Source organism: Pseudorasbora parva, chromosome 15, assembly GCF_024679245.1.
Source record: "Pseudorasbora parva isolate DD20220531a chromosome 15, ASM2467924v1, whole genome shotgun sequence".
Lineage (NCBI taxonomy): Eukaryota > Metazoa > Chordata > Actinopteri > Cypriniformes > Gobionidae > Pseudorasbora > Pseudorasbora parva.
Genome location: NC_090186.1, coordinates 36,081,104 through 36,104,236, shown reverse-complemented (window position 1 = coordinate 36,104,236; position 23,133 = coordinate 36,081,104). Strand labels below are relative to the sequence as shown.

General features: G+C 38.6%; 1 protein-coding gene across 1 annotated transcript in view; it reads left to right on the top strand.

Moving 5' to 3' along the window:
* Positions 1-5,180: 5,180 nt before the first annotated feature.
* The window catches only part of rcan2 (regulator of calcineurin 2), an 86,140-nt gene continuing 68,187 nt past the window's right edge, over positions 5,181-23,133 (top strand). The window contains exons 1-2 of the mRNA XM_067417926.1: positions 5,181-5,349; positions 9,790-10,007. Of these exons, the coding sequence (XP_067274027.1) occupies positions 9,792-10,007 (216 nt within the window). The 5' untranslated portion in view covers positions 5,181-5,349; positions 9,790-9,791. The remainder of the gene's footprint in view (positions 5,350-9,789; positions 10,008-23,133) is intronic.

Below are 23,133 nucleotides of genomic sequence, written 5' to 3'. Positions count from 1 at the left end.
TATTACAGCTAAACATCTTGTGCATGTTTAGCTGTAATATATGCTTGTGATATGGACAAAGTAAAGACAAGGTTTATAGACAATATAACTAAGTGGAGGTTCTTTTTTTTTGTGAAGCAGAAATATGTAAACATGTTATTACGTGTTTAAACACTGTGCTTCTTTTCTGTAGTGGTGAAAAGGATTGTTTCTATAAACACATCTGTCTTGTAGTCTGTAAGTTCTTTACTGCATCTGTCTGTGCACTAATTTTTGGATAAAACATTACATGAGTTACATAAGCAATATATGTGCTTGGTTGCAATCGTCTTTCATTTGTAAGGCAAATAGAATGTTTACATTAATTAAATATGAAGATCACTCACTGTCTGGTATTGTATACATTTGGAAGAAGAAAACCCTTTGTGCTACTTTGTGTTTCAATAAATAACTAGTTTAACTGTGTTTTTTTGTTTTGAACATGTTTTGCTGCAGAAGTTTCCTTCTTCTTTATATTTCCATTTACTTACCAACCATGACTGTGATCATCTTTTGTTGATCCTGGAACAAAATTCCTGTCAAACAAACATAGCCTTAAAATCTGATCAAATCAGATAGGAATGTTCTTCCAGGATCAACTTGGATCCAGAAGCATAGCCTACTTTATAATAATGATAGGAGGTACATCAAATAGCCTACAACATTCCAGAGATGTTCAGCAGAAGGCCAATGTTTGGATTCTCGAAAGTGGTGTGATGTAACAAAATTAAGCATTTGATTTGACATTGTTGTTCTTTCATATAATATATCGATTAAAAACAAAAATATATATACAAAAACTCTAAACAACAACAACAACAACAACAACAACAACAACAACAACAACAACTGTATGCTACTCATCAGATGATAAAAGTTTTGTAATTCAACATCCATTACCATGATCAAAATTACATAATACAAAAATGACAGAAACTTCCCTTTTCACATCAAGGTGGTCATGATTATATATTTGATGATACTATTTCACTTAGTTTGTATAAGTAAACTGGTGACGTTACCTTGGTTAACTGAATAGAGAAAAAGTTATATAAATTTATATTTATAATAAGCATTAAATACATTTAGCCACAAGTAAATAAAAATTCTAAAGCATTGAATTATGCTAAAAAAGCTGCTGTAATTGTTATAGTTTTAAATATAATAATAATAATTATAGGGCCTTCAGCTAAAAAAATAAAATAAATAAAAATACCCAAACTAGCAAACAGACTGGGAGACCAGCGTAGAGCAGCAAACCCGTTTAAAGGGATAGTATTTAAAAAATGATCCCATAATTCACTCACTTTCAAGCCTTCCTATTTGATAGGACATTCTTCTTTCAGACAAATACAATTGGAGTTTATATATATATATATTAGGGATGCAACAATACAGTTAGTCCATGGTTCAATGCATACCTCAGTTTTTAGGTTTGGTTCGTTTTTTTGTTTTGTTATTCTATTCTTAGACGACAGGAACAGAAAAAGTTTAAGGAGAAAATGTTTTTATTGCAATACTCTTTCTTTATTGTACTTAAGACTTGAAAACCCTTACTTAAACTTAAAACTTTACTTTAAAAACCCTTGTTCACATTCCCAGTGTATTGTATAATATAAAATAAATATATATAAAGATTTACAGTGGCAGCTCAGAGATGTACAGTAGCATTTAAGTATGAAATAGAATAAATAAATGTAGGCTAAAATTAAAACTGCATAGTCTTCAATATACAACGTTGATTAAAAGCTACTGTATAAAAGGTCTTTTGTTTTGTTTTTATTAAATGTGCCCTAGAATGATTTGAAACAATATTTTAAATTGTTCTCTGATATCTACATAGAGGGTATGTGGTTTATTTAAGGGGAAAAAATTGTCCAGATACAATTTTACAGGTCCATTTACAACCCTATAAATTGTCCCTAGGATGTAATGCTCTGTTTTTGCCTTATTTGGAAGGGTCATTAATATTAATGTTGAGCTCTGCTCTGATTGGCTTATTTCAGCAGCTCACAGCTCACAGCAGTTCAGTAAAGCGGCTTGTGAGTCCTGACCATCCTGACAGAACACACACCGACTAAATGAAACTTTAAAGGGATCCCATGGTGTTGAGACTTGTATGGCTTAATATAACATAAATGATGTCTCTTACTGAATTATGTGGTAGAAAACCCATGAAAGATCTACGTTATTTAAAAAATCGATTTTATATTTGGACCATGGGCGGCGCCATTTTGTTTGCGTTCTAGGTTGATGACGTAGAGTGGTTGAACTCCTCAATCAGCTGGCGTTACCCGTAGCTATTTTTACCACAACGCAACTCGAAAATTGTTTCAGAGTTAAACAAAACCAATGAATTGCTTTGTAATTGTACTTAAAACACACTCAAACATACATGTGCACACAAACTCACCTACACAAGTCACAAACAGATCGGCGGGCGCGCACACACACACCTGACTGCTCTGTCTCAATCGCATGCATCATCACCAAAAACATCCTGCCTCTCTTCCTCGCGTTACTTTATCCCATCGTCCTACCTAGATATTTCCCTCTGCTGGTCACATTAGGCATTATAGTTAATCTACTATCGACAGTCTATCTAGGGAACAGGATGTGTTGAACAGGATATCAACACAGGGAATAGATTGAGGGTTATGTATGCGCGCGCGCGCAGTGCGTGCGTGTGTGTGTGTGTTCGCGCCGATCTGTTGGGGTGTGTATGTTTGCGCCGATCTGTTGGGGTGTGTGTGTGTGTGTGTGTGTGTGTGTGTGTGTGTGTGTGTGTGTGTTCGCGCCGATCTGTTGGGGTGTGTGTGAGAGTCTGTGTGAGAGAGAGAGTTTGTGTGCACATGTATGTTTGAGTGCGTGAAGTCGGACAGCTGTTTGTAAATCGGCTTTACTCGTTATTGCGGTGGAACGTGAGACTGAATGACTGCACTCGAACTGTCCACTATGGTGTCGGACAACACTATATGTCCGTCCCTTCAAATAATGCCCTATTTAAGGGTATAGGGTCGATTTCAGATTCAGCCCCTGTCGTGGAGACTGAGCAGCCCAACATCTCGATTGAGACAGAGCCTGTCGTGTGCGCGCCCGCCGATCTGTTTGTGACTTGTGTAGGTGAGTTTGTGTGCACATGTATGTTTGAGTGTGTTTTAAGTATAATTACAAAGGAATTCATTGGTTTTGTTTAACTCTGAAACAATTTTCGAGTTGCGTTGTGGTAAAAATAGCTACGGGTAATGCCAGCTGATTGAGGAGTTCAACCACTCTACGTCATCAACCTAGAACGCAAACAAAATGGCGCCGCCCATGGTCCAAATATAAAATCGATTTTTAAAATAACGTAGATCTTTCATGGGTTTTCTACTACATAATTCAGTAAGAGACATCATTTATGTTATATTAAGCCATACAAGTCTCAACACCAGGGGATCCCTTTAAGCAAAACATCTCAAATGGAGATTGATAAAATACAGCTTAATTGTTTATTTGGTGTTTTCAGATCATTCGCGCATAAGAAAGAGCTCGCGTTCATGCGGTTGCCAGATTTCAGGAATTAAATCCCTCAAACAGAGATTTTCTGTGAAAAGAAACCCGTATACTCTCCGGTTTTTACCTAAACATGTCCAGTCTGGCAACCATATGCACACGAGCTCTCTCTCGTGCACGGACGATATGAAAACATCAAACAAGTAAGCTGCAGTTTATCAATCTCCATTTGAGATGTTCTGCTTAAAGTGTGTCATTCAGCCTACATTTTAGACTTGTCTTTTTTCGTCAACGATATTGCATGTTTATATAACGTTAGTCACAATGTAGGCTAATGTTATAGCCTGGATGCCAGCTGAACTTAGCCCCGCCCACAAAATTTTTAGGTCGGGCAGTTCGGTCTGGCCTCGCTCCATAGAGGAGTAATTATCTCCGAACAGAAACTGTTTGGACCAATGAAATCATCAGGGCGGGCTTTAGACGATGACCGACAGATGATCATCAGTAACGTAATCATGCACGTCATCAAAGGGGCTTGGGTTATATTTGTAAAAATCTTAAACGGAGAGCTTGTTTGTATATGCATTCACCTTCACAATTTCTCTCAAAAATGATGATCATGTTGGGTAAATACTTTGTGTATCATTAAATCCTTTTTTTTTTTTTCAAAACCAGCAAAGATTGTTTATTTCAGCGTGCGGACAGGGTTGCCAAGTTTTTACAACAAACTCCGCCAACTACTAGCCCTAAACAATAGCTAAAATTCTCATGGGTCTATAGATCACATAATAGTCGCTTCAACCTGCGGACATAGAAAACAACCTGTGGAAAAAAAACGCGGACTTGGCAACACAGTGCAGTTGAGCTCTGCTGATGTCGCTTCGTCGCTCTGATTGGTTGTAGACTCAATTGTCTATCCAATTGAGGTCTTTCCTGGTTCAGTTGAAACACGCCCCAAAATCACAGTGCAACAAACGCCCCAAAATCACACGCGCCCAAAATAAAAAAAATAAAATAAAAAAAAAAAAATAAAAAAAATTATATATATATATATATATATATAAAATAATGGATGGATGGATGGATGGATGGATGGATGGATGCACTTTGTTGGTCTTCAAATTTTGGACTGCTTGGATTTAGCCACAACATTTTTTTAATATAACTTTGATTGTATTTGTCTGAAAGAAGAATGTCATATGCACCTAGGATGGCTTAAGGGTGAGTAAATCATGGGATAATTTTCATTTTTGGGTTAACTTTCCCTTTAAATAATAATCTCTCAGCAGGGTTTCTTTTTTATTATAGTATTATTAGATACCCATAAACACTACCTCACACAAGGTGTTTTATCCCATTCATATGCTTTTGTTTAAATCAACTCACCGCACAATTCAACTTGTGCTGCAAGTGTTTTCGGCACTTGCAGCAGAATTCGTTTGGAGAAACGAATCTGACAGAATTCGTTTGGAGAAATCTTTGCTTTGCCCTGCACCACATTTGCTAAAAACAACCTGCTGAACGTGTCATAGAGCCGCAACATCCAACTGCTGGCGAAACCTCTGACGTTACTCCTACAATTTGCATATTTGCTTTTGAGAGAAGGCTATTGGTCCCTGAATCTCCCCCGCGCTCGCAGCGCTGCATTTCATTAGTGGGTTGAGCAAACATCATTTGAATGCCGGGAAGCGGTCATTGGTGAATCAAGCTGTCTGCAGTAACGTCAGGAGATTAGTGAATCGCAGCTGGAATGCGAGCTTGATTCACAAAGGCAAGAGAGGGAGACAAAGCCACCGCGCAGAAGATACGCACACCGGACTGCCACATCCCGCACAGGTACCGAAAAAACCGTGTCGACTTACTCCATTAGCTCATCCTGCATCTGTAGGCTACTGTAGTGCTTTGACAGGTGTTGCTGCTTTTAGACATGCACACAGAGACAGACAGAGAGACAAAGTCAAAAGAATGTTTAAATGATGTAGTGTTCTATATTACATACTATTCTATATACTATAGTATTTACTATATTCTACAATGCTTTAATTGTGTTTGCACGTTACTTTTAAACAGCTCACTTTTACAAAAGAGTTTACGGGGACTCCGAACTTGAAAAGTCTGCATTGGTAGACAGATACGCTATAATAACTAGACTTACAAGTCTAAAACGAGTATGCAAGGCATTTAATGAAGCTATTTAATAGTAGCCTAGTTTTCGAAGTGCACTCCTTGACCTTGACAGACGCTGCCAGTAGTTTGCTGTATTGACAGTTGCTCGAACAGGTTGATGTGACATGTTCACCATGATGGTTTATTATATTAGTCATCAGACTCCGAGAGAATGACAAAAATAAACCCTTATTGCGAATAGAAGGAAAGTGAATGTCAGGTGATGACGACAGAGGCACCGCTCCTCCAGTGATGACTCAAAGGGGATGCAGCAAACAGGTTGCAGTAGACCGTGATTGACACTTACCCTTTTCATTTTTCCCTTTTATGCACTTAGAGTAAAACACAAAAATTATTATGTAATACAGAATAATTTATCTTTAAACAGCCATTTGTAGGCAAATTTGTGGCATTTAAAATATCTTAGTTGTAACTAATAAGGTCATGAAAACTGTAGGCTAATATGAACTGATAGCATTTCATTATAAATAAGCTTTAAAAGCAATAAATATAACAACTGTTTTTAAAACCTCCTGATCTGAGAGACCCCAATGCCCTTTTAATAAAAAAAAAGTTAGTTTAAAAAAAACAAAAACAATTTCCAAATAGCGTGCACACTTGCCAGTTATCTATTTATAATTGTTTTAATGCAGTTAATAGAATATGATTTTACATGACATACAAAAACAACATTAGAGACCAAATTTGCTAAAATAACATCTGTCAAATGGATTTTAAATGTGGAAATGAGATTGACAAGAGATTGTTTATTTATAATACAAATTGCTTATATAATATGGAATTAATATATAATACAAATGTTTGTGTATACTGTATATGTATGCATATCATATACACACACAAAAAATCATTGGGGTCAGAGTAAAGTCAATATTAACAAATTGACTAGTTTCCCCTATTTTTTAAAAATATATTTAAACATTTTAAACAATATTTAAGAGTAAACTTGTTGTGTGCACTGTTAATATTTTCACCTAGCTAAAATGAAGATTTGATGAATGATATTGATTATTAATTTGGTGAGTTAGGAGGAACCATATATTTCCAATATTTAGTGACCTTTGTCATGCCAACAAACAAACATATCTATAGCTTTAGTTAAACAGTATCCTTTTTGGCTGAGCTTTAAAACATTTCCCAAATGAAAGCCTCTGTAAATAAAGCTGAGCGCCTAAGCATGTCTATGCTCATGCATACTTTATACACATTCTTTCTTATCTCATAACAGGGTCATTGTGATATTGTAAAAATGAACTGGATCCCTGTCTGGAATTCTTCATGCTAATCAAGTTCCTCACAATCTCTGCATTTCATTAGTCCTCATTCTATTTTTAGCCACGTTTACACAGGGCAAGAATGAACCAGACAGCTTCAGCCTCTATCTATAGCCTTGAGTGAAAGTGAGAGCATGCGTGTGCGTTGGAGAGTGTGTATGCGTGGCTGGTGATGGGCTATTGATCCCAAAATAGCTGCGGGAGATTTAACAGTGCGTGTGACACCGGCGACAGTACTGGCTTTGGCCACAGACCAAGCTTGTCAGGGTGGATCATGGGAAGAAAGGGCATGTGGAAAAGCTCTATGGAAATGGGTGCAAGCTGTTCCCCACTTGCTGTTGTTGTTTGTGTGGGCTGACAAGAGACCGTTTCTGCTTTAAGCCCATCACCTAATCTTTTGGTGGAGCATTAGTTACTGAGGCCAGGGGTTAACATCTGCTCCATGCGGTTCTGGGAGGTAACTGTTCTAGTTCTGTGTCACCTGTCATGAGGACAGGCTTTTGCCCTGTTTCCTATGCTGCCTCGGTGTACAGAGAAAATACTCTAAATAACAGTTCATAAATATGTTGCTTTGGCCACATGTGTATAAAATCAAGCACCTAGGCATGCAGATGCTTCTACAAACATTTGTGAAAGAATGGGTCGCTCTCAGGAGCTCAGTGAACTTAAACATGGTACTAGGGCTGCACGATATTGGAAAAAATGTACATTGCGATATTTTTTTCCCCCAACGATATATATTGTGATATTGAGAGTCATCAATCCAGGCTAAAGTCAATAATTACCGTTCCATTATATTAATAATTTCTCTAATAAGCAAGCTTCTTTACAAGTGACAAAAATAAATTTTGGAAAGTATGTGTAAACATGAAACTAAACCTCCAGTAGGTGGCAGCAGGTGACTGTCTTAATGAGTGAGTCACAATTCATTCAAACACTGAATCGTTCAGTAGCACACTTGCTGCTGTGAGTAAGACGCGTTACGGGTCTGCTGTGAAGGATTTTCACTGCTGAAATAGAACAAAAACACTAAATATTGCATCCAAAATGTAAGTGACTTTAAGTGAATGTTAATTAGTTTTTTATGCACGAGCTTCAACAGCGCGACCTAATTATCGTCAATTCATTATATATTATTATCCACTGTCCATCGCCACTTACACTAATGCGCAAACATTCTTGCATTTTGGTGATTCGCTAGTTTTTTTTGTTTTTAATCAGGCTCTTGTCCGTCGGGCAAGTAAAATTCTCTTTCACTTGTCCTTACAAAAAATCCACTTGTCCTGGACAAGCGTTAATGTCGAGCCCTGCTTTGTATTCGTCGTAAAGAGTGTTGTGGTGCCGTGATCAGACGAATTGGTGGTGTTTTCTTGTTTTGTGGCCACAACTTTCTGACACTCATGCAATGTACCTCTTTTTAGCCGAAATGCTCCCAAAAAGATGACTTCTGGCACGAAACGGCAGATTTTTTGCATTGGATCCTCTTTGTCGCGCATTTTAGCAGTGAATGTTTGGCCAATGTTGATGTAGCCTATTAAAATCGTTCAGATATTGCGAGCCATTCCAATATGCAAATTGTGATATGTACATTTGCGATATTTCGATAATTTCGATATATTGCACAGCCCTACTACTAAATATTCCACGGTCAACTGTTAGTGGTATTATAACAAAATGGAAGCAATTGGGAACAACAGCAACTTAGTGAGCAACAACAGAGCAGGGTCAGTGCATACTGAGATGCACAGTGCGTAGAAGTCGACAACTTTCTGCAAAGTTAATAGCTACAGACCTCAACTTTTTATGAGCATCAGATTAGCTCAGGAACAGTGCGTAGAGACCTTGCATAGAGCTTGACTGACTGCATTGTGTTAAGTGTAAAGTTTGGTGGAGGGGGATTATGGTGTGTGGTTGTTTTTTGGGGGTTGAGCTTGGCCCTTTAGTTCCAGTGAAAGGACCTTTTAATGCTTTAGCATACCAAGACATTTTGGACAGTTTCATGCTCCCAACTTTGTGGTAACAGTTTTGGGATGGCCCCTTCCTGTTCCAACATGACTGTGCACCAGTGCACAAAGCAAGGGTTCATAAAGACATGGATGAGTGAGTTTGGTGTGGAGGAACTTGACTGGCCTCAAACCGATAGAACACTTTTGGATAGAATACAACCGATAGAATACTCAAGCTGTAAGGCCATAAAATGTGAAATAAAAGAGCTTATAAAGCAATGTTGTTAGAGCAATTGCTCACCTAAAAATGTAAATAATGTAATTTTTCACCCTATATTTGTGCTTTGGTGGATCTTTTTTGATTATAAGTAAATAATGGCTTACACTTTCATCTAAAGTTGTCTTGTGGCTTTTTAAATCATATGGACTATGTGTATGATACTTTATGATGCTTTTTTTGGTGTTTTGGGCCTTTTTAGATCTTGACAAACTATAATTGTTGTTGCTGCTAGAAATGTTGACTAACATTGTAAGTAGACTGCAAATGTATAAAATACAGCCTTTAAAAAAATGAAAAATAATAATTGTGGATTACAAATATGTAAGATTATATTTTTGTACTGTTGAGTAGTGACTGTTTTTGTTTGTTTACTGTTAATAAGCTACAAATAAAATTTGCTTAAAGATATTGACTATTCATTTGGTGAACCATATTTCCCATGTTTAGTGACCTTAGTCATTCCAAAGAGCAAGCATGTCAATGAAAAACATTGTACGTGGACTGCAAAGTGTAGAATATATCCTGAAAGCAATTGGTGCTGGTATTAGAAAACATCTCCACTTTTGATGTTGTTGTGTACCCCTTACAGCCATGAAGGGAGAGCATTTATTTGCCAACATGAGAAGTGCTCCATTCCTCCAGCGGGTTTACCTCCTAGGAGGAGAGGAGCTGGTAGTCCTGCAGTCCACTATGGGAGAGTCCTCACTGGGAGACAGTTTCCAACAAATCACCGACTTCAATGATCTCCCCATGTCCCTCTTCGCTTGCAACGTGGACCAATCAGTATTTGAAGACCATGAGGGCAAGGTAAGGTTCAATTAAATTACTCTCATATCCACCCGTACTTAAATTAAATTCACTCCCTTAAAGCTGAGATGGAAGTTCATCGCCATAGTGGCATCAAATGGAATTGGACTGATTGTTTCCAAACAGGATTCTAAAAACTTTTCAGTCTCTACTTCAGCCATTATTCCGATTGCAACCAGACATGATTGGTTGAGTGCAACACTCAAAGAGCATGAAAAGAAAGGAGAAGGACATTTTAAACTATCTAAAGGGGAAAATGTTGTTTCTTTTTAATGTATTGTAGCACAGTAAAAACCTCATGGAGACATATTAGGAACAAAGGCAATTTGATTGGTAGGTATGCTAGAATGCTCTAGTGGAAAAGCAATTCCCTAGACCTGCATTACATGATTGTGAATTAGGCCTCTCCAACCCAATTATCCATGTAGCCCACTTCAGGTGTGAAATTCGGCTTGTGGGCTCTCGTCGACACTGCTTTCTTCTCATTTGCAAACGCTCTAAGGACTGAGTTTACACCTAGAGGCAAGGGAGTATCTTTCACTTCTTGTGAAAGCCTATTTGCGGTTTTGTTGCTGGTATGATTTGCTTATGATGACCTATGCCAAAATATTGATAAAATGCAGATGAAACTCCTGAACTATTGTGTTTCTTCCCATCTTCTTTCAGTTCAGCATCTTATTTTGTTACAATATATACAGACAGAACTAAAAGCACTCCTTGTTTTTTTTAATTGAATTACTCATCTGTTGCAATGAAAATCTGTTATAGATGTTGCATTTGGCTTCCAACACCTTGGTGATAAAAACATGCTTTAAAACATTTTTGAAGTCACGATGAAACAGAAGTAGCGACAGATCTTTTCTTCTGTGATGCGTTAATTTAATAGTTACTTGAAAAAGTAATCTGATTACATAACTTAAGTTACTTGAGGTTACAACCCCAACACTGGTCACAAGAGAGAAATCTGTTGTTTCAGTTTGTTTTGACATCCTAATTTTGATTAAAAAAATTATATGCTTAAAAAAAAGATTGGATGAATCATTCACAAATAGATAATTAAGACACATTTAGAAAACACAGCAGTTACTGAATATTTGACCTCTAGCTAAATATTTAGCCCAGACTTTCTTCGAACAATTTTAAGAACACAGATCATGTGATATGCTGAGCTCTGCTAGGCCTGTCTGCCTCTCTGACCTGCACTGGACTGCATCACACACACACTTAGAAAACGAAATCTGAACACACACGCACATACACTCCTTACACTGATCCATCCTGACAGCTATTCTCAGACAGACTAGATCATCTGATTGAAGGGCTGTATAAAAGGTGGTCCATGACTCGCTCCATTGAGTCACAGGCTCCAGAAGGGCTCCTTATGAAATAGAACAAGTGCCCTGTCTTTTACTCTTGAATGACTCTACTAATACGAACACGCACACAGTATTTCTTGAAAAGTATCCCCTTGCCTCGCATTAACTTGAACCTGACTTGGCATGACTCATGTGGTCAATTTCCTTACATAACAAGAACAGTGTTGAAAGTTATTGTTTTTAAGGTGAATTCAGTGATCCATAATCAGGGACTTTGCTGTACCATGCTGTTAGTTTGGTTTGGGGCAAGGTTGTGTGGCTTCAATGCTTTTGTTAAAAGTTAGGTTACATTGTAGCCTGAATAGAGTTTCACTACAACACTGACACTGTGATCATCATGCAGCTTTTTATTTAAAGGGTGCTTATTAGGCAAATTTCACTTTTATATTGTTGGCACATTGCTATTTTGAGGCAACTGAAAATGACTGTGCCATTGACCAACAAAAACCTGGTCTAAAGTAAATGGTGCAGTATTTTTTTTATGTTATTTAAAGGGTGTGTTAGTATATGTGCCTATAGGCGGGTTCACAACGTGCGTATACTCTGCTTATTACACACACCCAGGGATGCACAGCAGCACACAAACATTTTAAAATATTAAAAATAAAAGGATTCCTCTCCGGAGAAGTGTATATTCTTTCCGCTACTAGCTTTTGAAGGGAATGAGAGATGATACTCTGATTGGTTTATTGAACGTAACGCCAAAAACACACCCATGACCCATTAAGAGACTAGGTATATCCGTTTTAGACTATGTGTTTGGTGCACAACCGTTTTTTCCATTGTTAAACTAGCAAAAGTGGAATTGCCCTAAGTGCGCCTGTGCCATGCGCTTCAGACCATACCCTCAGATCCTTAAAATAGGGCTAAGTGTTTTAAAATGAGCCATTTAGGAATGTTCTCCAATGTGAAGGCACGTTTGAACAGGCCCCACCCACGAATGATGACTGAATCTGCCCTATCAGCTCAGCTCTGCCCCTTAGTGAGCTGACATTATGGCATTGTTTATCTCCTCGCTAAAGCATTTAACAGCAACATTCAAGTAAAACATTTATTCTTAAAGCTTTAATTTATTCAATCAAGAGCAGTGAATGAGTTTCTGTTTTTTTTATTCATATTAACAGCATATTTAACAGTAAGTACAGTATATTATGCTTCTGTCACTTTAATACACAGATCTAATATATAGATGCAATCTCTATCCCTGCTGTTTATGTTCACAGACATAACCAATTGTGAGCTCCATTACCAACGTTGTGTTTTTTGACCACAATAAGAGGTAAAAGAGAACTTGTTTCATTCATGAATAAATTAATGATATAAACAAATCATCTGACTCACTTATAAAAACAGTCACATGTCGCCACCTACTGGCATATAGATGCCACCTGCAGAAAGTGCCTTGGAAAAAAACACATACTGTTGTGAATTATATTATATATATTATTTGTAGTAATAATGTATAAATAGCGTATATTTTCTAAACCTGCATAGTTTCTCTTTTTTTATTTAAAGGTGTCATGAACTGGCTTTTTTATTTTTTTATACTGTTGTCTGAGGTCAACTAATGATGTTTGTGTGGTTTTTACATTCAAAAACATCATAACTAATAAATAATAGGCCATTTTCTACACTGGTTTTGAGGCTCTCTCCAAAACGCTGGGTTTTGGTGGGCGTGAAACACTGGAGACTTGGAAGTAAATGCCCACAGCTGGGATTGGATAAGATTTGCATATTTGATGAGTTTCAGCTCCCCTGTCAGTTCACGAGTGAGAGGAGAGACTGAGGGAGACGCGGCAACCGGAATGATTCTCTCGACCACAGGGCTCATAAACGTCTTTATCAAACAAACACAATGATTTATTTCTCATTCACCTGCGATTGATTGGACTATTATTTTAATATTACACATAGCCCGCAAGATCGGACGATATAAACACGAACCGCGCCGCCCTTCAGATGTGAACGAGAGAGAGAGAGAGAGAATAGCAGAACAAGGACGGAATATAATGAGCTTCATCGGCCTGCCGGGCTTTGCGAGCCCTGGCCCATCCATGTCTGAGTCCAATGCTAAAGGCATGCTCTGTTAGACACGTACACATAAGCAAAACGATATATAACAATGCAATACTATTACTAGGGCTGTCAAAGTTCGGCACTAAATTTGTTAACGCGCGTTAACGCAGCACGCATTTTCTGTTTGATCTGTGGCATAGCCCGTAGTTGGAAAAAGTGAGAGCAGTCATAGACGCATATAGCCTGACAAGCCAGACCCACATCAAGGTGTTTGGTCTGGAAACTCACCATAGACAGGGCTCAATCCGAGGGGCGGGATAAACGGTTGTCTTTCAAACTCCCTCTGCACGCGATAGGATAGCGCTACACCAACCAGAGCAACGAAGGTGAAACAGAGCTTGTTGATATATTAAACATTCGCCGTATCGCCGATTTGAAAGACCGCCGCCGTTCGCCAGTTTCTGTGTTTACTAGAAGTATGCAAACGCAACACGGCCGTCGTCATTATGGCCCCGCCCACCGACTCTATACACGATGTGATTGGTCCGGCAAGAGTTAGGGGAATACAGCTCAGAAGGGTATTGAGAGTTGCTAGACGACACTCGCGGGCAGATTAAATTTGCTGCTGCTAGGGTGCGTCTAGATTCATAGGCTAAGACGCATAGGATGCAGCAGCAAACATTAATAGGAAAAGAAAAGGTTTGAAATTAACATTACTATTCTAAACCAAAAGTGCAGTTTTTGCTACAAGCTACCATATTTTCTGTTTAACTTTTATTAGACTCCAGGTCTAAGAACGCAAAGTGTGTTTTTTCACTGAGCACATTCTCTGCAGTCCGAGTGCGATGCACTGAAGCTCACTCTCGCTCATATCTGAGGTAAATCATTAACACCATTACCACTTACAGTACATGTGTTTTATTGAACTAAATACAATACAGTCGGCTAAAACGAATACGCAGGTTACTGTTCTGAATAAGAGCGCTGCCGAGTTTGTCTTCTTCACACTTCTTCCAAGTGAATCGCGGCACAGTTCGGCACACATACAAAATACCGGCAGTTCAACAGGGAACGCGGATCTCTTAAAGGGGCCGCACTATATTCCTACTCGTGGAAAATGGACCTCCTCCAGGTATGGTGTGGTTCTGGTGCGCTCCCAGGTCCGCATGACAGCTTTCACATTACCAATTTTTCATACGAACTGTGCCCTGTTCTGAATTAAACTGCCAGTGTAAAAACTCCCTTTATTTATATTCTTAAAATGAGACTGCTCACTGCTTAAAATCACTGCTTATTCCTAATTTTTAAGTTTAGGTTTAAGAGACATGCACAATTTCGTTGATAAACATCTATGACCTTTGATACGTCTAGTCTTCATGCTGTATTGATTATTATTGAATAAGTATGGTTTCATTAATAATAAATGTACATTTGCATAAAGCATGCATATTTGTCCAAACCCATGTTGATTAGAGTATTAAAAACTTAATTTAAGATACATTTACAATTGCTAAAAATGTGCGATTAAATTGCAATTAATCGCGAGTTAACTCATGAAAATCATGTGATTAATCGCGATTAAATATTTGAATCGATTGACAGCCCTAACTATTACATATAAAAACACGTTTTACTCACATAAGTGTGTTGCAGCTTTTCAGTCGGATCCAAATCCAGCATCGACCGGAGATTTGTTTACAAACCATCCTGCAGTGAAATGAAGTGAACATGTCTTTCCCATGTGAGCTGGAACTTTATTAAAATAAAGTTCAACCACAAATTCCTAATATAATGATCCAAAGGAAACTAATGCAGCGACTGTGTTCTTCCACAACCAGGAATAGCGCAATATCTATCTTCTTCGGCATGTTTATTGTTGTTGACCAGCTAGCACGAGTCCTCCATGAGTCGGTGGGCGGGGCTACTGGATTAGAGGCGCTGTAGAGGCGGTGTTTCATTTTGTGTTTGATCAAAACTATACGCCAAACTTAACAAGAATTCAAAAAATAATTAAATTCTAGTGTATATTACAGGATACAAGCCCCTATCATAAAGGAGGGAACATATACTTAATTAGGCAGCTAATTGTGCTGATAATGCTGCTCTGAATGTTTGACTTCTTCCCCTACAAATGCCATGAAATATTAACCGATTAACAGAGCATGATTGCATCTCCTGTATTGGCCAACTTTCATAAATGGCTTTTTGCTAAACTTTTTACTCTTGATAAAGATCTTCTCCCCTTCCTCTAAATTGATTACAGAGCATGCATGGTTTTGAGATGCAGGAGCTGTCTGATAGCTACTCAACTGATTGCTGTTTAATGGATCTGTCTCTGATTGGAAGGGGACAGTTTTACATTAATGGGTGTAATGGGACTCACTGGCCCATTTATTTATAACTTATGTCAATGGAGCTATACGAAGGATATGCTATCCTCAGTCACCTCAATAACCTAAACTGCACCTAGCTTGAATTTATCATTTGTTTCTTGCCTATAAAGTGGACAAGAAAAACCAGAGATTAAAAACTAAATAAAGGTATTTGATACACTATATAGACATATTCTGATTCTATATAAACAACTAGTCATTAAATAAACCAATAGGACATACCTGAGAAATGATTTGTGTGACAAATTGTCCTCTGGTAAAATGTCTGTTTTAGTTAGCTTATGTACTAGTATAGCATACAGATACCTTAGAAACACATTCTCATTATAAGTAATGTAATTTCTTGTTTAATTAAGTGTTAAATGTCTAAATATTTAAGTTATAAAACTAATGATGTGATGAATTATTTAGTATTATTAATGTATTAGTTTACATATTTTAAATGCATATAATTTGTGCATACTTGTGTGTAAATAACTATTAACTGACAGTGGATGAAGACTCGATTTTGAGGTCTTAATGATTCACTGAGAGTGTGATTCAAACCAACCTGTGTAGTAAATCTTTTTGATTCATAATTTCCTTTCTGTTGAATATGAACGCAGGCCAATTTTAAAGGGGTAATGAACTGCATTATTTTATTATTATTATTATTTTTATATGTTTTTTTTGGGGTGAACTTATGTTAGTATGATAATTACATAATTTAGAAATAAAAGGCATTTTTCTCTAATTTTAGCCCTCTGTTTGAAGGGGCGTGTCTGCTGTGAGAGGTCAGTGTAAACGCCCACTGCTGTGATTGGCTAACATCTTTGCATATAGAAATAGCTAGTATTACATGTGGAAAACCTTTAGCATGTTTTTACTATTACAGCGCTCAAGGTTTACTAATCGTGAAGTGTTGTTATAGCATTATATTGTGGCATGAAATGTTGCAGTGTAGACATATTGAGTGCATAAATGCAGTGATGTAATTGTAACTAAATTTCTTCACAAGAACGAATGCTTTCATGATACCAACAGTGGAAAACACGATGTAAATAAGAGATTTGTTGATTCTAACGGGAGTTTTGGTAAGAGTCCAGAACACTCTCGCTGTTTGATTGACATTTCCAGCATTTGTAAATGGAGCATTCTTTGATTGCTCTCTGTATATCATTTAATCACAGTTTAAATAACAGATTATTTTCATCCTAATGAGAGAAACAATGTAAAGTTGACTGTTTAGTCACTGGTTTGATTTATTGATAATAAACGATTTTGTGACAAATCTACATGAGTATGGCCTACATGAATCATTACATATCAGAAATCACTGGTCACTGCTGATTTTGATTAGACATGTATACATATCATACATATCAAGAGATCTGTAACAAAGCTGTGAGAAAAAATGCAGGATTTTTTCTCACATAAGTGTGTTGCGCCATTCCTTTTGGATTCAATATAGAAGGCACATTCATCAACATTTAATTTTTAGGCTCTATGCAAATCCAATGCAGCTACTGTGTTTATCCACAACCTGTGACTGCACAACATTTTGCACTTTTCAAAGGCATGTTTATCGCTTAGTTGCTCGGCCCAGTGTTAGCGTCATGTCTGTTTGTCTATTACCTGCTACTTGTTGTGCTCAAATCAGTGGATGGGGCTACTGAACTTTACTTCAGCGCTGGGAAGATGAATCTGTATTTAAACTGGGTCATCAATGAAGTAGAAATGTGAAATTATTTTTGAATTTGGTGCCTTCTAGACTGAGAAAAGACAGAAAATGTATTTTTGTCTCATGGGGATGAAAGACTACAATTCCCAGAATGCTTCGCTGCCCTGTGAGGCCATTCCCAAAGCCACCGCTACTGGATTACAGAGACTGAGTTGGAGAAGACACTACAATTAAAAACTGAACGAGTCTGTTCAATATAATGAGTGAGTCACCGCACGAGTATCACAGCACTGAGCACTGACTGCAGGAGTTAAATAAATGAGCTGATGAGGTCTCGTGATGAGAGCTGAGGTAATCGCGACTACACTTGCGGCATACATTCACAACGCGTGTTCAGTCTGGCGCGTTTCAGTTCATGCCTTTGCAAGCTTAACTTTCATAGAAATTAATTTGAGAAGTTAAAAGACTTAAATTGCTCACCATAGCTCCGTTTAAATGAGTGCCTGCAGCTGCGAGCTGAGCTCTGAGTGTGATCTCCCATCCCCCATGTGCAGGTTGAAAACATGGGGAAATGGCTCCTTCTGCTGGCTGTAGTCTTTAGCCTTTGGCCAAACATTCCTCCTATGATGCACATATCGTCAATTAGCATCATAGGAGCCCTATTTATCTAGTTTTGATTCAATTGCTATAACCCACCCTAATATATTATTTGTAACATTTCATGAGAGCTACATAATAACGTCTAGCCTGTGTCGGCAAAACAAGCTTAAAAAATGGCGAACTATTGTTTTTAATGTATACACTCTATACACAAAATTTTGAGTAAAAAACAACCCAATGTTGGGTCAAATATGGACTAACCCAGCAGTTGGGTTGTTTTAACCCAGCGATTGGGTTGTCTTAAGCAAATATTTAACCCAACCGCAGAGTTTTAAAACAACCAAATCGCTGGGTTAGTCCATATTTGACCCAACATTTTTTAGAGTGTAGTAGCTAAAGGAGAATCAGAGCGATGTTGGAAAATTATGTAAAACTAAGCTCCTGCAACCACAAGGGCATGCTGGAAAAGCATAGATGCTATTATAGTCAGATGCCATAATGTCATCTGCATCATCTCTGAAGGAATTATTATATTTCTAACCTTATATTTCACTCATGTATATGAGATTATTGCATTTTAAACATTCTTCCCTCATAGCCGGCTGTTGCTTGGCCGTAGCCCCCTGTGACCCTGCAATCCCTTCAGCGCAGAGTATTCAGCATCCCTGATTGGATTTGGCAAACATCCGGAGAGCAATGGAATGCTCCAGATTTATGAAGCTTAATGACAGATGACAGCGAGACAGAATGGGCTGTTGCTATTCTCGTTTCTCCCGCTCTCCACTCTCGGCTGGACGCGGACTGCTGTCGAGTGCCCCCACTTTGCTGATTGATCAAGGGAGGTCAAATTGTTGCAAAGGAGCATCAGCACCGTGCCGTTGCCTTCAGCTGTGATTCGCAGCGCTGTCAAAATGTTTGATTATGTTTGGCACCTCTGGAAGAGGCGCTTCTTCTGCATCTGAGCCTCTGAATCAATTTAGAAGGCTGTGATTATATTAACCCCATGAAAGGCCCAGGTGATGCATAGGATCTATTTAAAGACATATGGCGTTATTAGCTCCCTAAGAATAGGAAAGCAGTCTTACAGATTTGACAAAATCAGGCAGTCTGGAGCCCACGCGGAGAGCCGATGCAGTGTGAATTATGTGGATTGACTCTTCTGTCAAGACAAAAACCAACTGTCTTCATTTCTAATTATGTTGTTTTGACATCCAAACTTTCAAACTTTAAACTATTTGAACTGTTTTTATCTTTCAGTGAAGACTTTGTAAAGCCAGCATAGGAATGGAAAAAAAGAAAAGAGAAATAATTTACTCATTCCTATCTCATTCCAAACCTTTCCAGACATTCTCAATTGTGTGAAACACAAAAGAAGATATTTTGAAAAATGTTGGTAACCAAACAGTTCTGGTTCCCATTGACTTTCCATTGTATTTTTTTAACTCTTTCCCCGCCAAACACAGATTTTTCTGTTATTTGTGAGAAAACACTTCCCGGCCAAAAACTGAATTTTTCGGGTTTCCGTGTTTTCGGAGACGGTAGGGAGCGCTATTACACGTCTTCTGAATGAGTACTGAATCTCCTGATCAAAACACACGCGAGTAGGATGCAGTAAAACAAGCAATCGCATGTAATCATATGCATATGTTAAAAAAACGTGATCATCATGATTAAACTATCTAATGTTAAAGAAATGAGGACCCAAGACGAGCTTATAGGACTCGATCATCACTCTAAGTAGTCTTTCACAAAAACGTGATTTTCTCAGCCTTTTGTTCAAAATGTTGCTTTTTTATGAAACTTACCCATATTCAAGTGTTGATTAAAAAAATGAATACACGTTTTTTTTTTTTTTTTTTTTGCTTAAAAGAAGAGGGTCAGCTCTTTATTTTAATAAATTGCTATTAACATTTTGTGAAACTTGTCAAAAAAACCTGGCGGTGGCTGCCAACATCTTTCGAAATATCTTTTTGTGTCATTTTGTCATGACGTAAGGGGAAGTAAATGATGATAGAATTTTCAATTTTGGTTGAACTATCTCTTTAACATTATTTGGTACTACATACTAAGAGCTATTTTATGGTTTCATATTGCTATGGCAGTGGCATTTACTGACAGAATTACCCACGTCAGCCAGCGGTACGTCATGGCTATCCATCATAGACTTTTCCTGCGTCTCTCCCTTGAGCTCACCCTGCATCAATACAATCTCCACTTTGGAAATGTCACACACACAAACCTAGACATGATTCACATAGTGTCTCACTTATGAGCTGCCACTTGAGTTGTTAGCATGGCAAACATGGAGAAATGTTCTCTGTGGCAGGGGAGTGATTACCCATCCTGCAAAAAGACAGAGTGAGATTTATCCTTCAGATATTCTGTTTGCAGTGCATGCAGTGGTCGAATTACAAGAGGTGTGTGATAAAGGCCCTATGATCGAGCCATATCCTTCACAGTTACCACTAAAACATTTAAAGGGGGGGTGAAATGCTGTTTCATGCATACTGATCTTTTTACACTGTTAAAGACTTGGAATCCCATACTAAACATAGACAAAGTTTCAAAAGTTAAGGTGGACGTTTGATGGGAGTATTTCTTTGTCAAAAATACTACTTCCGGTTAGTCATAAGTTTCGGCAAGTTTTTTGAGATCATGCGTCCCCATTGACGTTAGTGGGGGCGGAATTTCCTTGTATGGGCCTTACGGACAATTCTACCGGAAGCGCGTGAGAGAGAGCGAGAGAGAGAGCGAAAGCAACAGCCTACGCCCATCAAAGCGCTGGTTTGTAGGATGCTAAACAGGTGATATAACCAGTAGCTACTGACTTACCCACTGATAGGCCGGCGGTCGATCTGTATTAGCACTTTCCTCACGCGACGGGCGAATCACTTTCCTCACAGAGCGACTCACTTTCCTCACGCGACGGGCGAATCACTTTCCTCACTGAGCGAATCACTTTCCTCACAGAGCGACTCACTTTCCTCACGCGGCAGGCGAATCACTTTCCTCACTGAGCGAATCACTTTCCTCACAGAGCGACTCACTTTCCTCACGCGGCGGGCGAATCACTTTCCTCACTGAGCGAATCACTTTCCTCACTGAGCGAATCACTTTCCTCACGCGGCGGGCGAATCACTTTCCTCACGCGGCGTGCGAATCACTTTCCTCACTGAGCGAATCACTTTCCTCACAGAGCGAATCACTTTCCTCACAGAGCGACTCACTTTCCTCACGCGGCGGGCGAATCACTTTCCTCACTGAGCGAATCACTTTCCTCACAGAGCGAATCACTTTCCTCACGCGGCGGGCGAATCACTTTCCTCACTGAGCGAATCACTTTCCTCACTGCAGCGCGCTGCTGCACACGTCATTATTTAGCTCCACTCACACGACACGCCCCCACCCGCTCGGCTTTTTTCGGAAAGACTCGGAACAGCGCATCTTTCTTATATAATTATAAAAAAAATAAAGACTTTTCGGAGATATGCAGGATGCAATGCTACTCTATAGGTACTCAAGATTGACATGACACTGACTGAAACTGAGTGTTTCACCCCCCCTTTAACTTTATTTATTTATTTTTAGTTGTCAAAATCTGCGTTAATGGCATAAAATAAATATTAAAATCAGCAATAACAATATTTAAAAATATTGTTATTGCTGATTTTAATATTTATTTTATGCCATTAACGCACGGCTTGCCTAGTTGGGGACACCTAATATTTAACAATATTATTGATTTGATTGCACTATTGGATGAGAAGTTAACTGAGCTGGATGATAACATCACTTTTTTCTGCATTATAGATGAAATGAACTAATTTAATAATTGAGGATCTTTACAAGAGCGATGAATCGACACTAAACTGACTTCAGCTGATCAATGACACTATTGTGGGACCCGAGACCAATGTAGCATGCAGGTGCAGGTCATTACCACTCACGCCAACGGCCTCGCTCCGCTGTTCACGGGGCTCTCGGCTTCGTCCTGCTTACCAGATACTGTAAAGCTGCTTTAAAACAATCTGTATAGTATAAAGCACCATATACAAGTCACCTGACTTGACTTGCCTCAATTCAAATTCAGGAATTCAGTTCTGAATAGCAAACGACCCATGATGGTTGAGGCAGTGTACAGAGTTCAAATGTACAGAGTGACCTGTAAAATATGCACAAAAATGAACTCTTTGTTGTACAGTTTCGTGTATGATGTCACTACGGAACCCTGACAAAAGACAGAGGAATCTAGAAGACTTTAGAGAAGCTCTAGTTTCATTGGGGTTATGTAATCGAGCTTGCTGGTCATGAGTTCTGCTTTATATGGTCATATCAGTTTTAAGTGGAGTTACAAGTATGGCCTTTTGTTCTGCATGAATTCCTTTCCTCAGGCCGAAGTACTATGGCTGTTCCAGTGTGTGTGCTTGACTACTAACCCCAACCTCAAGCTGCTTGCAAAGCTAAAGTTCACCAAATGGTTGAAACCATAGCCCAGTAATGTGACACTGCAGAAATATCAGACGTCTGCTCTCTTGAATGATGTTTATAGAGTGCAGGGACACAGAAAAAAGAACAGGCTTATGCTATCCTCAAGTAAGCCATTAACATTCCAGTGTCACTCTTTTATTGTGCTGGCCAGCACTGATACGCGATGCTGTGGTTCTTGTTTTGCACACTGTCAAGGTTAAATACATGAATGGGGATCTATTAGCATTAATGTCGCTCACCCATGCGGAAATGTGTGTGACGTGTGCGTGACCTCTCTGCTGTACCTGTTTCCAGTGCTGAGCTCAATGCTTTTGCCAGGGGGGGTTTATTACCTCCCACTCACTACACATGCTTATGTCATCATAGTGCTCTCTCTCCCCACATTCTCCTGATCAGCCCCATTACATAACACTCATACAGTCTCTTAGCATTTCTAAGTGTTAACGACACTTTATAACAATCCTGTGTCCATGTAATACAGTAACTCGTTTCCAAAACCTAGTGTGCTGCTTCCTAGACAACACATTAAGGTGTCGCACATGAAGGCCGAACATGTACTGGTTTAAGTAGGGGGACACGTCTGGCACTGCAGG